Below are 23,100 nucleotides of genomic sequence, written 5' to 3' on the forward strand. Positions count from 1 at the left end.
CTTGCAGCAAGCGGCTTGCTTTCTTCTTACGTTGAAAACAAAAACTTTAACGTTAATCAAGATCTAACCCAGAAATTATTTGATTAATCTCATTTTTATGATCAATTAATCAAGAAAACTGTTAATTAACTTGATAATCAATTTGAAAATGTCATGATTAAATATTCACGTTTTTCATCAACTTCGGCGGGAGTTTCTCGCGAGGAATGTGAATGGATTCCTCTGAATATGACTCGTTCTTCCCCCTCTATTGAGTAAATCATTGCCGTTACTTTGCATCTCTTGCCATCGTCGCCATTAAGTGAACATCTCCAGTGGGTCTTTGAACCACCGATCACCATAACAGGTTTTCGATTAAGTCCTAATTTGAAGCCATTGTGTAATAGCCTACGCTTTCCAGACTTTGTTGTCACATACTTCGGAATCATCTCTTCGTCTACAAAAGAAAGAAAAAAGTATATGCAATTAATAAATCAGTGTAAAATATATAAGCTGTTATTATTAAGACTACAAGAAAAATCATAAACGTTCAATTATTCGTTCTTTATTTTCTTCTCGATTTCATGTTTTATTCTCTTACACATTATAAGCCCTTAAATAATATCGATAACAGAAAACATTTGTTTTCTCTATATATATTCACATGAACTCAAATTTCACAGTGACTAAGTATTTGGTATAAGATTGTATGAGTCACATCCAACGGTGCATACATTATTATTATTCAGTAAAAACGTGTATTTTCAGCAAATTTTAACTATACATCTCAATTTCGATCGATGGAAAATAACATTATTATCAATTATAACTGACTAAATCAATATAAATTCTTTGTACACTAAGAACAAAAAGGTGTATAAGCAAGGTGTTAGTCATCTTTACCGTTAAGTTATTGCGACAAATGTGCGAGAAAACTTTTGAAGGTCACACTTGTATCATTTATTTTCACTATCAATTGACCAAATTTATTTGCTTTTCATCGATACTGTGCAAATCGACTGAAAGAATCAAATTACCACAAAATCAGGATTATAAAAATGGTGTCTATAACAAATGTCGAAATAAAACATTATGGCGATTTTGAGCGTGAGCACTAAACAACAGAAAAAAATGAGTTCCTTTTGTTACTTTTTGGATAAATGATAGATTAATTTATTTATTCTGCGCGATGCAATTGATTTTGTAGATTATATTATTGGCACTGATTTACCTGAAAAAATGTTAATGTTTGAGCGGCGAAATGGTGTCGTTCAAAAAAAACGTCACCGTGAAAATAATGATTGACTATGATTGTGATAGGCAAGACTAAGACTAAAACCATCATTACATATTTCAACACTGAGCTCCATGACAATGAGGACCGCTATACATAGCACTTTCGACACCATTTTGTAATTTTGTGAACACTCTTGCTGAACATGCATACCGACAATTTTTTATGTACGAACATCGCCAAGTTGTTTTTGTTCCACTGCCAAATTTTCCAGAATAACTTCGAATATATTTGAATCCATCATGTGTCAGCATAGTTTTTCCTTTTTTTGAAATGATATAAGTAACGTCGGGAATATCACGATCTAAAAACACACACGAAAAAAAAAACATGCAATCAGTTTGATGCGATATTGTTGCAATTATAATTTATAGAAAGACGATTGAAAACACTGCATTGTTTGAATACACTTGAAATTTATTGGTTTATGTTCACAATTTTTATTGGTTAAAATCACTTCAAACTATTCGTATTCACCGTTATGCTATCATATTTCAACCTTGGAATCGATAAAAAAGGATTATAATTTGATACGCTCAAAAATGTCCGAAGTGTTGAAAATCAAATACACATTTGATGCTGCCATTGAACTGGTTACATGTGTCAAACAACTGAACTTGACAATTCGCATTGGTGACAATAAACGGCTCACTTTCGCATACAGTACAGAACATTCTTTGAAATAATGATCAATTTTTTTCGGATCAAACGATGAACTGATTGTGAATGTATTGAATAACGGTTTCTTTTTTTGAAGAATGCATTCTATTGAGCAAGTCATTTGAAAAATGTTGATTGTTTTTCTTAAACAAAGACTGAACTGATCTTTAATAGTTGGTGATGCTGGATTTTTGGTAATTTTCAAATGTTTTCTGTTATCGAACCGATTTATACAGATTCACAGAGTCGAATGTGTTTGTGTACACATGATATATTTTTTTTTGATAAAATTGAACTTTGGACCAGTTGAATAAACAAGAATGCAAAAATTATCAAACAAATGCAAATTTCGTTGAATTAAATGACTACTTGTGAGTCATGTGTTTATGAAATGTCGATTTCTCTACGTTACTATTCGCATCTTAATGTTAAATGAAAAGAAAATGCCACACAAATTGTTCAAAATTAAACCTAATGATGAAAAAAAAAAAAACTTGTTTCGATGGTACCAAATGTCAAAACGCAATCGCTGCGTTAATTTGGTTATCCATTTAAACTTTGAATCTACTGTAAATTATTGCTTCTTATAAATTGTGTCGCTAAAAATGGTCACCGACGGTGTGGTTTGGGCGAAACGAGAATGGTTTAGGCTTGATGAAATTCAACTAATTGCATGCGACTTAAAATCGATTCGGCCAATGGTATATGATTGTGTTGACCGGACGATTGCGATAATTTCACTTTCATGACGCCGTCCACCTCACGTGTAACTGCTCGACATTTACACTTGTATGTTGTCGACCGGGCCTGTCTGCATCGCCAGAACGTTGAACGGTTGGTATGACATACTTTGCTATATAAGTAGCCTTCCACCAATAAATCGATCTTGTTGAATCGTCGTGATCGAACAAATTTTGCATCATCTCTAAAACCTGAGAATTGACAAAGTCGAAAGAGAGAGAGAGAAAGAAAGAAAGAAAAAAGAATACAAATGTTAATAAAACAAAGCAAATTCATAAGAAGAGCAAATCCCCTTAAATGTTATTTAATGTAATGAAACTCAGTACAGTAACTAGTTGTGTTTGTTCGGTTTCAGTGCGTTAAGTAAATTTATTTTTCTCTTCATTTTTATCCGATCCCAAGTGGAATCCGTCACACAAAATATATGCAATACAAATAAGACAAAAAAAAAAGAATGAAGTTTGCGTAACAGTTCATTTCTTGATGTTATTGAACCAATCACGAATGATAGCGGTTGCATCTTTTGTTGCTATTCCACAAATCTCAGTGGCACATTCTGCAATAGAAAGAAAAAGACAAAAAAATGAGCAAAACATTTGACTGAATTGATCGATTCACGAACCGATTAGAACTTTCATTGATTTAAATTTGCTCAATGGATGATAGCCTTGTGTGCCGGCCCATGAGTATACTGATGCGGCTGTTCGTGTCAACATCTGGCTTAAGTTTTCATTTATAAACTCTTCAGCATTTGTATTTTGATAATCGGAGAATTTGTAACGCAATTGTTCTACAAGTGATGGATTGATTTTGCAATCACTTTCGAATATCTGGAAAGCGGCCGGCTGTGTGAATGGAAATTCGGGTAGTAAATTCTCCTCGTAGCATAGATATTCATCATTTACACCTAGAACAAAATAAAAATGAATTAGTTAGATGGATTTTCAATGTGTGATTACGAAATGACAGCCAAATTTATAAAACATCTAAAACAACACGGACTAAAAGAAATCATTTATTTTGTCATTTTTTTTATAATCAACGTGGTCTTAAAATTAATTGATTTTTTTAATCAATATTTTTGTTAGTTTCAACAGTGACGTATATCTATTCATTTTTTCGGTCTTTCAGGTAGATGTGTATGCGGTGTGCCAGCGTATCGGATCATATTTAAATCTCTGGACGTAACAACCGATGCGCGGCAACCAAATTTAACATAGTGTGAACATCGCCAAAATATATTTTTGGTGCTATTTTGATTGGTCACATAACGATAACCCTCATAAATCAACATCTTCCGGCCACGTTGTGTTTTGGAAAATTCCAAATTACCCACCAGCTTCCAATCACTGTCACTTCCTGCAAAGAAAAAAAAACCAAAGTGAATGATATTAGTATTTTATTCAATTGGCTTGGTATTCGTACAAAGAACGCTGTAAACAAATGATTGTCAAATTTTATTTATTATTTATTTTATTTTTCAAACTGAATACATAGGTTCATCGTTAATGTCATCATAATCAAATGTTTAACTCAAATATATTTGTGTTCCATCGAATCGGGGACCCAAAATATTTCCTTCTTGGGCTTCAATTGTTGGTGTGAATGCGGTGTGTTGCGTACAATGTCATTTCCAATGGTGTGAATGCGCGCATGACACCGAAGCTTTGATGTATACTCGATGCATCGCCAGTAGACTTTGTTGTTGACCACCTTCTCCCGAACATAGTAATACCCTCCATGTGATAACTGATATTTACCTTTTTGGCTCGACACATAACTTAACTGAGACTCTCCTTCTGTTTCAACAAAACCAAAAAAAAAAGAAAACAAAAAGGATTTGAAATTAGTAAATATGGTTGGTAATTGGAATGGCATTGCAATTGAACAACAGATTTATAATGAAAGGTGTGTATTGTTTCTTTTATGTTTAATACCACAAAATCAATGCCATTGTTACAATAATGTTTCGTTTTATTTCCTTAACTAATCAACTAGTGTGTTTTATACAGGTTTTTTTTTACGAGATTTGGGTGAGTTAGTTTACTCAAACGATGATTTAGAAGTATTTTAATAAAATCAACAACATTTTTTTCCCCATTGTATTTGGATGTTACTATTTTATTCTGTGATGACGATTTTCTCTGATCGCTGTGAATTATTATTTGATAGAAATGAAATTTTAAACGACAAATATAAATACGAAAAAAAATTAAGAATTTTCCGCGAATTGAGTTTATAGAAGAAAAAAACATATTGAACGGATCTGCACATATTCGGCGAGCGCGTGTGTGCATCTACTCGTTGACACCGGGCATAATGAATTCAATATCGGAATTTGATACCATTTCTTCCATGGTATAGTCCGTGTAGACGTCCGGTTTAACAAAATATTTGCCACGTTTCAATTCGGCATGTACATGCTCTGACTTGTTGATAACATAACGTTTTGGTGAATCGTTGGTTTCTTTATACTCGGTTATGCGCGCTGGACATTTCAATGACTTGGTTGCCATGTAACTGCATCGCCACAAGATTCGTTTGCTATTGTTGCTCATCAATAAATATCGAATTCCATTTGCCACCATTGCCGGTCGTCCGCGTAATGAATGCGTGTAGTGGATCCGCATTTCTACCAAAATAATCATCGAATAAAAGAGAAAGAGAGCGAGAAAAAAAGAGAATAAAATGTTAGTGAAAATAAATTTGGAAAAAACCTACTAACTAAATAAATCAAACGAACGGCAATTCGATAAAGAGATATACGAAATACAAGAAAAACATCAACATATTTTTTTTTATTAATCGTAGAGTTTTTTGTTTTGTCTCAAAAATATTTTAATATTTAAACGGAAAAAAATGTTCAAATCATTTTTTTTTTTTGGTTTGCTTAAATGGTATCTAATTTCATTTGTTGATTCATTCATTAACGTGTCATCAAACCAGGTTGGTTTTGTTCTGTGTCTGTTAATCAGCTCTGCTAATCCTTTCTGCGGATTCATTCGTTGTGACTTTTTCCATTTTCAGTATACAATATAGTACCAAAAAATACAATTTTATAAAATTACATATGAGGCTAAAAAAAATGAAGTAGTCTTTTGAAAAAACTGGATTCAGTGGGATAATGCCAAAAATAAAACTGAAGCTCGTCATTTCATTTCAACATTGTGGAAAATTATAGTCGTTTTTTGGGCGCTGTTTTTCGTAATTGAGGATGTATATGAGTATCATGCAAAACAACGATTCGAAAGCGATCTTTTTTCATGGTGGCCACCTGTGCTTCACATCTTGAGTATTCATGGCACTTCCAAAACACGGTCAATAGATTTTCCTTGTACTTGACATATCGGTGTTGATCAATCAATAGAATTCGTTCTCCGCTCTTCGTTTTGGTGAACTCCACTTTACGGTTGTATTTACCTAGTTTTCACCGTCAAAAAACACAAAGAGAGAGAAAAAGAGAGAAAAACATATTGTTAGAAAAAAATAATGGAAATGAACATGAGATAAATGTATGCAAAACCAATTCTTACAAATAAAACTAACAACGGTTTTCACACAATATTCTATTCATATTGATTTATTTTTTTTACATTTTGCATTAAGTCAAGATGTGTTTTTAGAAGAAGAAAAAAATAATAAAGAAGTGCATTCGAGCTGCGTGAAGTTTTTATGGTTTTAAAATGTTTTTTCGTTTTTTGTTTGCGATGTGGATTTTGGAATGGTTCGTGCTCGGCTTCGTGATCGTTCTTCATCTTCTAAACGTTTCAATTCACAAATATCATTATGTTGTCGTGTTGTATTGATGCTGACCGTTCCATTGGCGTCCGGTTTTGAAATGGCCACCGAACCGGGACAACTCACTTGGTTTTGATAGTACTTGGTACAACGCCAAAATATCCGTCTTTTACTTTCACGATTTCGAACGTAACGATTGTAGTTCAACACCAATATTGGATTTCCACGCGGCGATGTTTCATATGATATATTTACTATTCGTGAACGAGAGATATAGAGAAGGAGAGAGAAATAAATAAAATCATGTTAGAATTAATCATAATTGGCACTGTGTTGTTGTTGCTATTTTTATAAGTCGGAAGTGTACGAACACATGATGGTTTGAAAATATCATTTTATTTTAAACAGAATTTTCTTTGAAATGAACCTCGACATTTTATATTTACAAATATATTACATTTAGTAATGTTTAGACATCCATAATTTATGAATAATTGCCATTCATCAGTACGATTTCAGACTCGATAAATATATATAGATTCTCTATTGGAGAACGATGAAACTAATTCTATTCCTCGTCATCTTCGATGATATATTCTTGGTACTGTTCAGAAAGTACTTCAACTTTTATATCCGATTCGTGACGTTGTCGACGCTGTGAAACGGGTTGTGTCCCTGATTTAAATCGTTTGATAATCACAGGATGATTATGACAGCCTTTTACGCGTACAATTGTTGTTTGCCCATTTATAATGTCGGTTATTACCTTTGCCCGGCATTTGCGACTTCCCTATTGGAATGAACATCAGCACGAATTGATTTAATGAAAATGCTTCACAAAACGATATATTCAATTGAATATATCAAACAAGAACCTACCTTTCGACTGCATTTCCAAATGGTTCGCAGACGTGTGACTGAATTTTTTACATATGTATATTGCTGATAAACAAGCTGTTGACATCCTCGTTGACCGGTGGTAAATGTGAAATTCTGATCGATATCCAAACCTGAAATAAAAATCACATACTTTCGGTTAATAAAAATTGTAAATTTACACATTTGGTGATTCGATGAATGAAGAATAAAACTCTTGCGATAAACAAAATTGGGTCATTTGCAGATGTGAAAGGTTCATCTTTTATATTTTATGTGGATCAAATTTACAATTTATCTTAATTGTACGATAACTTCAATCAGTTTCCGTTTCTATCGACATTGAATAAATCTATAAAATTTGACGAGCCCAAAAAAAAAAAAAAAATCGTGAACTTCACAATAATACGGAACTTTGTTTGATAAAAACACTCAGTTCCAGATCATGTTTTGTTAAATCATTCAAAAAAGAAATCTTAGGAATAATCACTAAACCAAGTAAAAAAAATGCGAATAAATTGTATTTAAAAAAAAGAAGCAGTCGATTTACACCAAAACGTCCACAGAACAACAGTAACAGAACGAATATGTGGCGCTTATTTTCGTTTTCGAATGCGTTGATGTTAAGCAGATTTGAATGTTGTGTTGTTTGTGTGACAGTGTTCATGTATCAATTTGATGTCGCGACTCTCTTCGTTTACAATCGCAATGGTGGGACACTTTTGTTTATAATAGTAGCTGCATTTCCAATACTGTTTGCCATTTCGTTGTCTATTCCGAAAGAATCGTATGCCATTGATAACAAGTAGTTTGCCGCCGTTTTTCTTTGAATTTTTGTATTCAACACTTGGAGCTTCTCTGTCGTATCCTTTTGTCGACGATGCCAAAGAGTAAAATATAAAAGAAAAAAAGAAGATTTTATAAATTAATATGGTTGGAGAAAGTAACATAGCATTTCAGTTTTCAAACAAATAAATCAATTGTCCGTGTTGAATTGGTCGGATTGCTGTGTTATCATATTTGGTTTAGTTGATTTTTATTAAGTTTGAATTACATTGGCCGAAATAAAAAAAACGAGATGAGATAAAACTTAAATAATTTTTTTTAAATTAAAATTTATGTTTGTGATCAAACATATGAGTTTTGTCATTGAATAATTAGCCTACGTTGTTCCCTGCGATGCATCATCGGCGACTGTCAATTCGTTATCCACCATATAGACGCAGCCCATTGTATGTTGACTTTTTGTTAGAAATGTTTGGCCAGTATCCTTGCGTTTGCTTGCCCGTGCGTTGCATTTATTCCGGAAATTTGCACATTTCAAATAGATGGTTGTATCTGACTGTGACGCTATCACAAATCGATACCCATTCACAAACACTTGATCCTTATTTCGGCGGGACTTCTCACGTTTTGCTTTCGACATTTTAAATACATTGTGCCACATTTTTTCTGCAAATAGAGATGGAAAAACGAAGAAATTTTCTCGATTAGAATAACTTTATAAATTTGGTTGATTTTTTTTTTTTTGAAAACATAATAATATCAACACTAAACACGGAACTAAACAAGAGTTACATTTTCTTTTATCTTTATTTGAATTTCTTTTCGAAGCTTATGTTTATTCTTGTCATTTAATTTGTCAACCGAGTTTTTCAAATTAAAAATAATACCCATTAAATAAAATTTGCATTGGGTAGCTGATAGAATAAGTTAAATTACATGTTAAACGAAACGAAAGTATCTTCATAAACAATTACGAAAAATCAAACCCAACACCGAGTTGTTGAGATCAAAAAATTTAGATGAGTTCAGGGGACATGAGTTCGCTATGATTATGTATATTTTTGATGGAACAAGTATCGTCCATGGTCATATTGGTGATGGCACGTGCTTTGCAACCGTTATGCCATTTTGTACATTTCCAGTAAACATTTGCGCCATGCACATTGTTTTTGATGTATTTGTGGCCCATGTAGTGGAGCAAACGATTGCCACGAATCGATGATTGATACACCACACCACCGCTACCACTTTGTTCCATCTTTGGTATTGCTGTCAATGATTTCTTTGCTTTTTTTCGTGGTTTCGCCAGTCTTATCTCCATATTTGGTTCCATATCCATATAGAGAAACGATACTATTGATGCCAATGTCAAATAAATAAAAGAAGAAAAAGAAAAAAATATATATGTTAGATTCATTTAAAAGAAACCAATTTTAGAGCAACATCTAAGGAAAAAATGTGAATAGAGAAAATCAAAGTACTTTATATTTGAGTTTTTTTAGTTTATTTTATTAAAGATTCTTTTTCAAGTAATAATAAGTAGTATGGAATGCTATTCCATATCAATTAGTTCTGACTTTGGTGATTTAGTATTTTTCGGTATGTGATTGTGAACGAACGAACGGTGAATCACTTTTTCACCGTCTGCACAGTGTTTGGTAATCACACGAGCTCGGCATTTTGTGCTTCCCTGGAAATGGATCATTTTATTAGTAACATTTAATGACAAATGTCGATGTTGATGACAAAGAAAAAAAGGGTGTGCTTACTTTGCGTGCGCAAATCCAATAGGTTTTATCATCAGTTTGTCGATTTCGATTGTAGGCAAAATCGTCGACCATCAGCACACGACAACCCCGTTGACCAGTTTTGAACCACATTCGCACGTTCAAACAATCATCTTCACCTAAAATGGTAAACGCATGAGAAAAATTGATATTTAGAACACATTTTATAAATTAAATTTCATTTACAGTGGCACTCACAACAAATAAACAATAATCAAAGCGCCAGGTAAATGCTCTTTTTCATACTACATCGATATAAATAAATTAAAAATGGTTCATCTATTGGTAAATCATTTATTTGAGTTTTTAATGTCATTTGATTTGATATTTCCGTAAAAGATTAAGACTCAATCGGTCTTAAATTTGGACCCTAAATGGGATTTAATCACGACTGGTACATTTAAATGAGTGTTACTTTGATCTAATGACGACTCTTTCATCGTGAATTCTTTCATCTTTGAAACTGTACGAGCTCCACATCTTGTGAATGCCTGAAATAGTAAACTATTCATGAATATGGAGAATTTCGATAAAATATAAAAAAACGACAAAAACCAACGAAATTATTGCTTACTCTGTGTGTACAGATTCAATCGATTCCATGATCTATTTGGTTTTTTTTTTACTAATTATTTTAGACCATTTGTAGTCGACGTTCCTTACGATAACTGAGAAACTATATATATATCTACATCCGAATAAGATTTACCTAAAATAAAATAAATATGGATAAATATACGTTTTGCTTAAATTTTGAAAATCTGAAATGACTTTTGTCAAAATCGCCAAGATTCCACATTTAAATCCATTTATTTGAATTTCCATTTTAAAAATTGGATGTCTTCATTTGAAGTCTGAACACTATTTTCGTTTTTACACGTTCTGTTTTTTTTTCTATCAGATTTTCGTTTTATCTGTTGATTTTATGCAACAAAATATAACACTAAAACTAATTAGACTTGACGCTAATGAATTTTGGACCAATCATGCATTGGTTTGTACAAATTTCCTTAAAAAAATATGAAACTGTAATTCTGTACAGATTCAATGTGTCTTTCATACTTCAAATATGAATAAACTGGTTGTCAATATTTAGAAGGGATCATGGTTGTGCTCCTGATTTTTAATGATCACTTTTTGATCCCTTCCCGAGTAGATGGTCAATACTCGCGCTTTACATTTATGCAAACCAGCCCTGGCACACGACCAATACACGCGATTGGCAATTTCTTTGTTTTTCGTAAACGTATATGATCCCACTTTCAATTTTCGACTGCCGCGACATCCTTCGATAAAGCTCAAATCTGTAATGGCAATCAAAATTCATTTATAAACAATCAGAATCAATTTTGTTTTTGTTTTCAAACGATATTACTACAAACAATCGAAATGTTCAGTCAATATTTTAAGTGAACAAAATTAAAAGGCATTGGTGGTATTTTTTATGTTTTTCAAATGACTTCTTAAATTATATATTGAACATTTACATTTTTCTAATTTTAAACATTATTGAACATCTACATTTTAATAATAAGTCTTCTTTATGGATTTGAAACGATTCACAAAACAAAAACAGAGAAAGATAATTTATCTATTCTGAAAGACGATTTGCCATATTTTCGGCGAGTTGACGCTTTATTTCCTTTAGTGCTCCGTATTTTCGTGGTTCCCGTACCACAGGATGATTATGCTGGTCTTTAAGCAGATAAGTGCGTCCGTTTTGAGTTTTGCACCGAGCTCGACAACGATAGACGGCGAATTGTGAACATCGCCAATATGTTATGCTGTTCGCTTGATTTGGTCGATCACGCTTTACATGCCGATTGAATGTGTGCTCGCGATAGATCAATTGCTGACGTCCATTTTTACTTATTCGCAATTCAGCATCTAAAATGATAAAAAGACAACGCGTGGAGAAACAAAGTTAAGGCATTAGTCAAAATCAAAATAAATAAACCATATATTAACTATATAACTCGTGAAGAAAATTCAAATTGAATTTGTTTACATTTTGTTTTTTGTTTTTTTTTTTTATTTTCATACAAGAAATGTGAATTTAAGGTAATTTCGATGCATGTTCATGTCGACCCTTTTCAATGATATCGCCGCGAATGGCATTATTGGTGATCAGACGTGCCGAGCATCTTTTTCGATGGCCAATAAATTGAGTACATCGCCAATAGGTGCGGTCGGCAGTTTTATAGTGTTTAAAAAATAAATATCCCTTGTGTTGTATGTGAATGACCGGCTTATTATCTGAAATTGTAAAAGAGTTCCAAAGTGCTGTTAGTCTCAAAAAATAAAATAAAACTCTAATGAATTTGTAGCCAACTGACCTGATTTGACGTCATGACAATGATCTTTTTGTTGTGTAAACTGATCGTCGCCGTTTTTAAATCGTTTGATGGTAAGCCGAGCTTTGCAGTGCAACGATTGATTGTGGATACAGTGAAAGTATTCGATGTGATTTCGTTTTCTCTCCAGAAAGAATGGATAGTTTTTGTAATAAGTGTACTTTCGTTGTCGCTTTAAAACGACTGTGTCGTTTGAGATTCGTTCTCGACTCTCGATGGTATCTGAAAATTGAAATTTTAACACATTTTTTTTTCTCGCAAAATGTTAAGAGTAAATTTCACTACAAAATCACCTACAGACATACACAATTTTGTGTAATTTATGCACAAATTTATTTATTTTCTTTCACAATATCTTTTCTTCATACACTTAAAATGAAGACAAACAAATAGAATAGAATATTTATTTCCAGATTCAAGATGAGCTTGTCAAAATTGAACATTTTCTGTTGAACGTGTTGTAATCGATCATTTATTTTGGTTGACATTTATCGTGCCGATTTACAACACTAATTGATCCCCCTTTGAGTTCACTGATTTTTATTTTGCCATTACATGGACTCTTTATACAAATCCAGTACGAATGATATGCACGTCCAATTGATTTTTTATAGTAATGTCCTTTATACTGCACCACTTGTTCTCTTTGTCCTTGTTGTTTTTCCGCCTCGTCTACCACGTACGATACGTCTGTTAATAAATTTAAAACGAAAAAGAAAAATATGGACAATTAGTTAAAAATATTTTCGATCGTTGGAAATTGATTTCTATGTGCAAATACAGCTAGATAAAATGAAAAACAATAATTAAATGACTACAAGACGTTTTATTGGTTTAAAAAAAAAGTTTGAATAAAACAAAAGGAATTTCAGAATTACAATTAAAAAAGACACTTTTTGTTTGGATTTCATTTTATTTCTCCTCTTTAACACTTTTCTTCGGGGGGGCACGTTTCAGCTCTTCGCTTTTCTTCACACCCCACAATGTTTGAATATGCTTGATCAAATAGCTTTTGATCATTTCTTCGCTGATGAGCAATCCACGTCTTTGGAAAATCTGCATAATGTGCGCTGCAAAACATAATTAAAACGTATTTCTTTTATTAAAATCGAAACAAATTGAAATGTTCAGTTTTTGAATACTAACTAATGAGTGATTTCAATTTGGCCGGGTTCAAGTGCTTAAGTGGGTCGCCACTCTGATTGAACTTCTGATGGATGATGGGCCCAAAAATGAGTACAGCAAGTTTACACGTATAAATGGCCGGTTTCGGATCGAAAATTTTAATCAATTCCTTCTTCGATACATACACTTTACTGCCCACATGCAATGGAATCATGCCCGGTTTTATTGGCACTGTACAAAAGAAAAATAAAGCAATTTATTAGCACACAAGCGTTTGAAATGTTTTTAAGAGTTCAAAATTATTAAAATGATAAATAACAAAAGAAAAAAACATCGTCAACTATTTGGTCAGGGAAATTTATTCACTAATGTCTGTTTAATTCGAGTATGACTTGATACATTCAATAGCTGAACATCAGTTTAATTTTCGCTTAATTAGGTAAATTTAAAATGTAATCTACAATGAGTACAAAAGAGATGGTTATTTAGTTAAGTAAGTAAATCTCTTCATCTTCTGAATTGCCATTTTTATCCGCCACAAGGAGATAATCAACATTGGCATATTCTTTGTCGTCATCGCTTCGTTTTTTTGTAACTCTCTTTTTCCGATAAATAATTTCGGTGTGTTTGTGATATAGTTGAAGAGGTGTCACCTTATCAGCAATTGTAAAGACCCGGGCTCTGCATTTCTTATTCCACCTGCAATAACAACATTTGAATATTAGTTTTTTTTTTATTTGAAAAGTTTTTTTTTTCTCAATGCCACTCACCATTGATTACACCGCCACAGTTTTTTTGTTTCTCCATCTGGCAAACGAATGCTCTTTTCATAAATAAACGGTTGCCCCATGAAAATCAATTGTTCCTTTCCACGCGTGGTTTGTGTGTAAACTGCTTTGTACATCTCTGGATCTGTGATTAAGGAAACAATATAAAAAAATGATTTATTAGACTTTGAAATAACACGAAATCGATTAAGTCAACTAAATGAAACCCAAAAACAACAATTATTTTCACAAAGCAATTTCCGTGTTTATTTTTTTATTATTATTTATCTCGCCATGCCATTTTCATTCTGTATGTCTTTTTTTCTCTAACTAAACTATGTAAATCTATGAAATAAAGACAAAGTAATTAATCCAAATATGCAACATCATCCAAATACTCAATCTTATGGAACTCTTGCTTGGTTTTAACGTCGGTCACTTTTTGACTATTGACAAAGTAGTCATAGCACTCTTCAAATGAAATAAATTTTTTGCCCTCAACCCGTGTCGTATTGGGCGGATGATCGTGATGTGGTTGTTTCTCAATTACTTTATCTTGAATGGTCAATAAACGGGCGGCGCATGTACTGCGTCGTGTCTCACTGCATCGCCAATAAACTCGACCATTTTTTATCGCATCGCTATTGAACAAATATCCTTGGTAGTATAGCTGTGGCTTACCACGTCGGCTTAGCACATACGAATCTAAAATTAAATAAAACAAAGAAAAAAGTTTTGATTAGCCATAATTTTTAACAATCATTTTGATAAGTGAGACAACACATGGGAAAAAAATCGGCATTTTTGTAAATGAAATTTTTATTTTAATCAAGACAAGCTTATTCGATGGTGTATAATTTTGCAATTAACAATAATTTTGTTACAAATAAACATACAACGTATGCGCTTCCTAAGATAGGATGTGCCTAGTAAGTATATCTTTTGTGATTGTGTTTGGTAGCGCCCAATCGAATCGATTGTTCATTTGGCCGTGTACTGCATCGGGCCGAACACTTTTTCGGCGGTGCATTCTCCTTACAAACACACACCCAATTGGTGATATTCGTGAAACTGCCCTCTTTTTTATACTCATAGCCATTGAACAGCAAATTAAAATTATTCTTTTTATTCGGAATTAATTTGAATGATGCATTTTCTATCCAGGATCCTCGGGGATATTCTGAAAAATTTGAAGAAGAAGAAAAAAACACAATGATAAAATAAAATTATCAAAATCATTTGAGATTGTGATGAAAATGATTCAAACAACCACAACTATTCGTATGCATATAATTTATTTTTATGCAAAAAAAGCACATTCTACATATTTATAAAAAAAAATGAACATATAAAGTAAGTTATGCCAAATCACAATCGCTGGCCTCAATAATAAATGTGCCATAGTTGTCTTCTTCATGTTTGACGTCTTCAAGTAGATCAATATCAACTGGCGGATGATTATGGCCTTTCTTGCTCAGTCTTACGTGATGGCCCTCGTCGGTGACGCAACGGCCATAGCATAGAATTAAACGATTGTTGGAATCACGCGTTGGTGCTTTTGCGCACACCCAATTTGTTGTGTTCCTATATGTGGCTTTTTTACGGTACAAATAACCGTCGTATAATAAATTGATGCCTCCCTTGCGATTCGGAACGAATCTTCCGCGTCTCTCTAAATATACCAGAAAAAAAGACAAAAAAGACCATTGAATTAATTTCAAATGAAAATAGTTTAAAATTTGATTATCGAAATTGTGAATCGGATGAAAAAACAATGAAATGATTCTATACATTAAACTTTATTTGAACAATTGAAAATTTTGCAATTTTATTCATGGCATAAATTGTATCAATAGATCTTGTCATGGTTATGATCTTTTCGGCTCAATTTTATTGTATCGTTTGATGTAACACACCGGGCCGGGCATCGTAGCATTGGATTACTATTTTTATTACACACCCAATTGATTGTTGTCTTATACCGTCGTTCGGCTGTGTACAAGAATCCATCGAAAGCTAAATTTGTACCACCGCGTCGATTCTTAATGAATCGCAAATTGGCTTTCTTGTAAATTGGGTCTAAAATTACGAATTTGTTGGCTGCAAGAAAAAAAAATTGAAAGAAGCTTAATGAATTCATTGTTTTGCATGGAAATTGATATTGACAATGAAACAAATGCAAAAAAAAACTTCCACGATTTTTCCTAACAACATTTTATTATTACGGTCTTTAAATTCATTCCAATCTATCTAGCTAATCTCAATCGAATGCGACACCATCACAAACAAAATTTGGCTTTTTTTTACATTATGGCTCAAATGAGTCGGCTTCTTCTTCTTCCGTTGATGTTTGTTGAAACACAACAGTAGATCGTACTTTTCGTCCCCATTCGATTTTCTCTTTCTCTGGACCATGTGAATGTTTCGCTATGCAAACTGGTTCACGATCTGGACGCAAAATTAAACGTGATTTACAACGATATTTTGTGCATCGAATACATCGCCAATAAGCGCCTCGATTCTTTCGATATAAATAACCATCAACTACAATCAATGGTCGACCACGTTGACTATAAATGAAATCCATACTCTCGTGTATGCCTTAAAAATAAGAGAGAAGAAAAGAACATTTACAAATTAAACATCTTTCCATAAAAAAATTACAATCAAAATCAACTCGCTAAGAATGAAATAAAAGCAAATTAATTTTTTTTTTTTAAATCGTGTATCGTTCAAATTTTATTATTTCAATTTCTTTGGGGGCGATCGGCTTAAAATTTGACAACAACAAGAAAAAAAGCGTTTGTCATCATCGGCGGATATGATCTTATTGCTTCTTGTAACTATTTAAAAATTCTTCGACATTTGGAGCGGCCATATTATGATATTCCATAACTGTGCGATCCATGCGGGATAGATCTCGATTGTGACTGTGAGATGTTGCTTTTACAATGTCATTGCCTTGACAAATGAGTCGTCCATTACATTTAACAGTCTTGTATTTCGTACACAGCCAATATGTACGTTGGCCATTGTGCCGTTCACATCGATAGATATAACCGGATTGTACTAGGAATGGTGCACCACGTTGACTTCGCATAAACTGTAACATCTCCGATTTCTCCAACGGATCAAATGGAATATCCATTAAATTCGTTTGTGTTGATTCAATCGTTGACTTTTCATCTACCATCGCATTATTGCCTGAAAAAGCATAAAAAATCACAAATTGTTTATACAATTAAATTTTTTTTAAATTGGATTCCATTAAATGCGACTTTGAATGCAACACAAACCAATTCATTTAATAAAATGGGTTATAAACTGCATATTTCTTTTATTCACAAAAATTAACTTTAAATACGATTACAATTGATAATAATTGTCTAAACTAAAAATCATTAAGTAAATCTATAAGTCTCTTTTCCGTCGACAACGATATCATCATCGCCAATTTCAACGTCGGATAAATTTTCGAGTGACCAATATTCCATGGTGTTTTCATACGGTTCGGCGCGCTTTTGAATTTTATTTATTTTATCTGTGTGCGGTGGATGATTGTGTGGTCCTCCAGTCAGTGATTTCACTAAACCATCGACCAATACACACCGTGCACGGCATCTTTCTTCAACTTTTTTCTTTGAATAGTTGTGACATCTGCGAAGGGAACAATTTTAAGAGAATACCATTAGAAATGTGGATATACTTGAAAAAATACTTTTTTCCAAAGAAAAACTAGTTTTCGATTTCAGTGATCAAGTTTAATTAAAGAATCTTACCTCCAATAGCCTCGATTGCCACGATTACTGTGACAGTTGTACATGTACTCGTTCACGACCAAACACGGTGTTGACCATGGTGTTTTCAAATATTTCGGTTTGATAAGCACTACTATAAAGCGAGAATGCAGAAATAAAGTGACATTGTCAGAATTGTTTATTTTCATTACAAAATCATGGATAATTGGATATATGTATAGAAAGAGACACACAAAATTGAAAATGTGAAAGATTTTTTTATGGTTTGCAATAAACGGTTTGATTTTTATTATCTCATATCTTTAATACTATTTTAATTTGATTTTCCTAAGTTTGCTGACCATTGAGAGCGTATATAAGTTCAAAATATTAGAGATGATTATGGTGAGCATTGATGCTTTTTACTTCAGACCCCAATGTTATAATGCGAGCTTTGCATTTTATTGTTTTTACACGTTTTTTAAAGCATTCCCAATACTTTCTTTCGCCGCGATGTCGATTCATTGTAAATTGATATCCATTCAGATTCAATACAATGTGACCGCGACTGCTTTTTTCATAAAGTAGAATGCCATATTCAGTCTGTCCGAAGTATCTTCGCCCATTGGCGTCTCTATATATTTCAGCATCTACAGTTCAATCAACATGTAACAAAATAGAAAACAACAAATCTTTAGTTTATTTACAACTCAGTCAATTCATAACAAACTGATTGGTTTCATTGTATTTACTTAAAAAAAATCTTGACAAAAATGCTGACAAATAAAATTAAACATTTACATTTCAAGCATTATTATTTTTTATTTTCCAATTTTTGTTGATTAAAATCTCAAAACGTGTTACGGTCGATTGTGTGTTGGATACTTTTCGAGCAGAGTTTTTCGTACATTTATAAATATAGAATTTTATTTTACAAGTATTTATTTTCTTCGATCATTGTACAATCGAACGAAAATTTCTCCATTTTTCCTATTTGGCTAATTGATTTATAAATCAAGCAGCCGGCTTGATTGGCAGCTTCCACCCGGCCAATATCTTCGTCGTGATTGTGCTCCACTTGATTTAACAACGAATTTGAAACGAAAAAAAAGAAAAACACAAAAAATGATAAATATAGATTTTACGAGGTGTTTGTTTATGTGTGTTTGTTTGTTTGTTTTGTGGCGAATTTAGAAGAAATAGTTGAATAAGTACCATTTGTTACAATGAGATCGTCACCGATGCTCTTGAGACGGCCACGGCATTTTGTTGATCTATTGTATATGCATTCCCAGTAAATTTTATTGTTTTCACGCCCCTGTCGTCGCAAATTCGATCGATATACATAATTATTGTGCACCAGATGAACGCCACCCTTTCGACTTACGATGAACATGTGAACAGGTTCTAAAAGATCACAAATCACACATAGATTTTATCGATCAAATTATTTCATATATTTCACACCACTCGATTGTGTGGTCAAATACTATCAATTAACAACTGCGTTGTTATTTACAATGAAACACATACTCTTTCATCGTTCCCAAATTCAACAAAAAAAATTATATTTCAATTGCTTTTTATTATTAAGTGAAAAGCTTATGATAAATAAATTATGCTTAATTCTTTTTCTATGTAAACAAAAATTCGAGAAATTTGGCCAAATTGAACAAAGAGGTTTCATATTCTATTTAAAATTCAACCAGCATTGTTTTGCTTCCATCCGGCGATTGTGTTATCGAATATATTTCCCCATCAATATCTTGTTCAGTTGTGTACAGTTCACGATTGCTAAAGCGACTCCAATGAGCCGCATGTTGGTGGTCACGAAGGGAGCGTATCAATTTACTATCACGTGTTATACACACCGCTCGACAACGATTTTTAGCCATGTCACAACAACGCCATGTCGTATGACCATTGGCCTGCGTTTGTTTCTTATTAAAGATGTAACCATCATAGACTAGTTGAGCATTTTTCTTCTGACTTCGGATATAATATACCTTGCCTATACAGAGAGAACAAATATAATAATTTCTTTAGAATTTCAACCGTTTCAAGTTATTGAATGAGGGAGTTTTTGGTAAGCAGACTTAGTAACTTTAAGTTTGAGATTCAGGATTTTTTTGTTTTAATTTGGGCGAAAGAGAAATTCTCCAAGTGAAGAGATTGCAAGAGATTGTTTTGATGGCTTTCATTTTTTTTCAAGCTCTCAATATTAAGATAGAAATCAAACAAACAATTTTTTTGCTGTATCAAATCAAAACTTTTCATCTTTATTTATCATTTTTATTGATTTAGATTGGTTTCAATTACATTTTGTTCAGTTTCTTTTACTTACAGTCAAATATTTTTTGATAGGAATTTATCTAATTTTATAAGTTTGTGTGAAAAAAATATTCCAAATATCAAATATTAAGTGTGATTGCATTAAAATGTAAAATAGTATAAATATATTGATTTCCAGTTACTACACGCGGAAAGACCTTTTTTATCTTATTCAAGAAGAAAAACTCAACATAAATATTACATTTTGCATACAATTTGTGTCTAAAGAGAATTTTTTGGAATGTTTTTTTAGAAAATATCACTAGCAACAAGTTTTGGTGACTACGTATTGACTAAATACATAAACCTTTAGATTCTAAAGTAATGAGATCATGCGCGGTATTGTGAAAGACTGACATGTATTTAAATTTGAAATATTTCCAAAATCAATATCATTAATTTAAGTTACTCGACTCTTCAGAATACCATTTATTGCGTACAATTATGCAAAAAAATCATTTAAAATAAGATAATTGTGAGATTAGAAATGGAAATATTCAAAATTACGCTTTTCATGTAATATCTTTAGTAACTTCTCGATAAGAGAAAGATGATAAGCGTCTTCGCAGTAGATTTAAGGTTTCTTGTCGAAACTGAGCTTTACCCAAGACACTTTTCGGCTATCTCTTATCAGGAACCGACTACAGACATAATTTGGAAAGCACGGTTTTGATTAATTTCCAATTTTATTCAAATCGACACATCTAAAGGTACCTCCCAAACTCAATTCAAGCATACATTCAGTAATAAAAAATCCCTATGCAAAAACTATTTCCAGAAGGGGATTTAATTGAACTAGAGTGTAAACTAGCTCTGAGTAAATAGAGTAAGATTGAACAGCTACAGTCTTTTTTTATAAAAACCAGTCACATTGAGACAACTAGTCAAAGCTTCTCAAGCAGTATAGAATATACAAGTACAGGCTAGCATTGCACTCAACATTTTATTTGCTATAAAGAAACTTAAATAATTGCATTACGCAACTGAATCTTAAGGAAATTCAGTAGCTTCAATCATATTCCAATTTATCTCCTAAAACTCCCTTTTATATCAACTATATTTTCAAATTATTTTTTCATAAATTCACTTTTATAATAAAAAAAAAAATCTAAATCTGCTTGAAATCTTTGCCAAAACAGCCAAATAATGAAAATAATCTTTTAAGTTAAATTGGTAACACACTTTTACTTTTAGTCTAACTGAATGTAGCCAAATCTGTCTTTATCTATGTTCTATAAACAAAACCTCTTTTTAAGAAAACTCTCAATACTTAATATGTCTTTTTTACAAAAAATAAGTTGAAAAATCTATCATAATTCATGTTTAGTATACAAATTGTAAAGCAAAAAAGAAGTGAAAGCAAAGTAATTGTATGTAATTATGTAAAAACACAAAACTAGGAAAGAGTTTAGAAAATTAAACCTGTGTCGCAGGTTTTGACTAGAATGTTATTTGTAAAGCAAATAAACCAAAAAGAAACCATTGCACTCTAAATTAAAATTGAAATCACTAAACAGAGCAATTTTGCAACTAGCCAAATCCCCGTTGATATTTTACTGCACTTTTTTTTCAAATTAAATCAATTTCAATTGAACTCAAAACTCACACACAAAAAGCTTACATAGACGTTATTTTTAAATGATTAACAAATTTATGAAGAAAAAAAGACAACATTGAAATGTTTCGAAAAAACAATTTCAAATAGAGACACTTTCTCATGACATTTGTGATAAAGTCCCAAATTGTATGAAATACGATTGCACTGGAATTGATTTGAAATTCTAGATGATTGAATGTGTGTGTATGAAATGAAAGAGAAAAAAATCACGAAGAAAAATCATGAGAATTGAGGTGATAGTTCAAAGTGAGTGAACTGATATGCAACTGATGGGTGGTAAGTGCTCAAAAATGAGAAAATGGAAATTGAATTTGCTGGTGAGTTGTGAGATAAAGGTGACCTCATCTATATGAAACCAATAAATGACTTTGTTTGAATCTATCATCAGATGTTGTTCATGTTATCGAACGGAAAAGGGTTAATGGAAACGTGTGACTTTTGAAAATGCAATTAAAATTAAAGCGTGTCATGATAATAAACTTGCATTAAGAATTGAACAAAATTGGTTGTGAAAATGGCTAATTGCAAAAATGAATCGAAAACTAACTTAAAATGAAAATTCTGAACCGAAAATGTTATGGCGAAAAAATGTAGTTGAATATGAAGTATAGATGAAGAGTTGATTGTTGAAAAATATTTTGAACCTTTTTTTCTCTCAATGTACTTTACCAATGCTTCGGTCCGAAGCAAAGAACCATTTCGATGGCTGTTTAGTTTTCTCAAGCTTGCGCCAGAAGAAAACCCCGATTTGAGGAAGTAATTTTTATTTAATATAAATAAAGGTAATCTGTTCATACCCACCGTACCAATGGTTTCGACTCAATGAGCCAAAACATTACCAAATACCTTAGCGGATTGCTAGACATAATACCGGTTAACCCAACCAATATGAATGGCGGCCCAGGAAATCGTCTATCGTCAGTGCCAAATCGAATTAATTAAAAATCGACTTCGCTTTCGTCCATCTCTTCGTAGAGGCTCGTCTTCCTCGTCTTCTTTTTTTTCAACACTTCACAACACTTTTGTTTTTGAATAATTTTGAAAAATGTCTCAAATCAAAGCCAAACACAATTCATGCAAAAACATCAAAGCATCACGAATGAAACTATGATATTCGGACAAAAAAATGTTCCAGCAATAATTGAAATCATCGCGTAAAAATGACGAAATTAAAAATGGAAAAAATGCCAAATTGAAAATCGCGCGATTTTAAAACGGTCGCGTTAAAAAAAACCCGGATACGGTTATAAAATCAAAATAATTTTGAAAAAAAAAAAATCGCGTAAAAAAGAACGATATAAAATAAA

At 32.4% G+C, this 23,100-nt stretch overlaps 1 protein-coding gene across 50 annotated transcripts in view; it reads right to left on the reverse strand.

Annotated features, from left to right (window-relative positions):
- Positions 1 to 23,100, reverse strand: part of LOC116341911 (modifier of mdg4-like) — a 78,072-nt gene that overhangs the window by 51,259 nt on the left and 3,713 nt on the right. The window contains exons 4-5 of one of the 50 annotated variants that reach the window (XM_031769274.1): positions 3,297 to 3,581; positions 3,015 to 3,230 (exon numbers count right to left, since the gene is read on the reverse strand). The exons of 25 other annotated variants lie outside the window; for them this stretch is intronic. In XM_031769274.1, coding sequence (XP_031625134.1) covers positions 3,148 to 3,230; positions 3,297 to 3,581 — 368 coding nt within the window. In that variant the 3' untranslated portion in view covers positions 3,015 to 3,147. Of the gene's footprint in view, positions 1 to 169; positions 437 to 2,451; positions 2,866 to 3,014; positions 3,231 to 3,296; positions 3,582 to 4,192; positions 4,474 to 4,587; positions 5,307 to 5,614; positions 6,095 to 6,337; positions 6,667 to 6,965; positions 7,203 to 7,291; positions 7,423 to 7,866; positions 8,157 to 8,295; positions 8,741 to 9,074; positions 9,428 to 9,611; positions 9,765 to 9,843; positions 9,981 to 10,652; positions 11,166 to 12,672; positions 12,906 to 13,112; positions 13,286 to 13,361; positions 13,572 to 13,681; positions 14,040 to 14,110; positions 14,253 to 14,405; positions 14,813 to 15,018; positions 15,288 to 15,385; positions 15,780 to 15,887; positions 16,208 to 16,362; positions 16,709 to 16,860; positions 17,312 to 17,406; positions 17,765 to 17,886; positions 17,999 to 18,219; positions 18,495 to 18,713; positions 18,922 to 19,059; positions 19,252 to 23,100 lie in introns of those variants that run through there. 24 more of the 50 variants (XM_031769276.1, XM_031769297.1, XM_031769271.1 and 21 more) reach the window with 24 other exon arrangements.

Source organism: Contarinia nasturtii, unplaced genomic scaffold (assembly GCF_009176525.2).
Source record: "Contarinia nasturtii isolate CC-2019 unplaced genomic scaffold, AAFC_CNas_1.1 Cnas_scaffold_810, whole genome shotgun sequence".
Classification (NCBI taxonomy): domain Eukaryota; kingdom Metazoa; phylum Arthropoda; class Insecta; order Diptera; family Cecidomyiidae; genus Contarinia; species Contarinia nasturtii.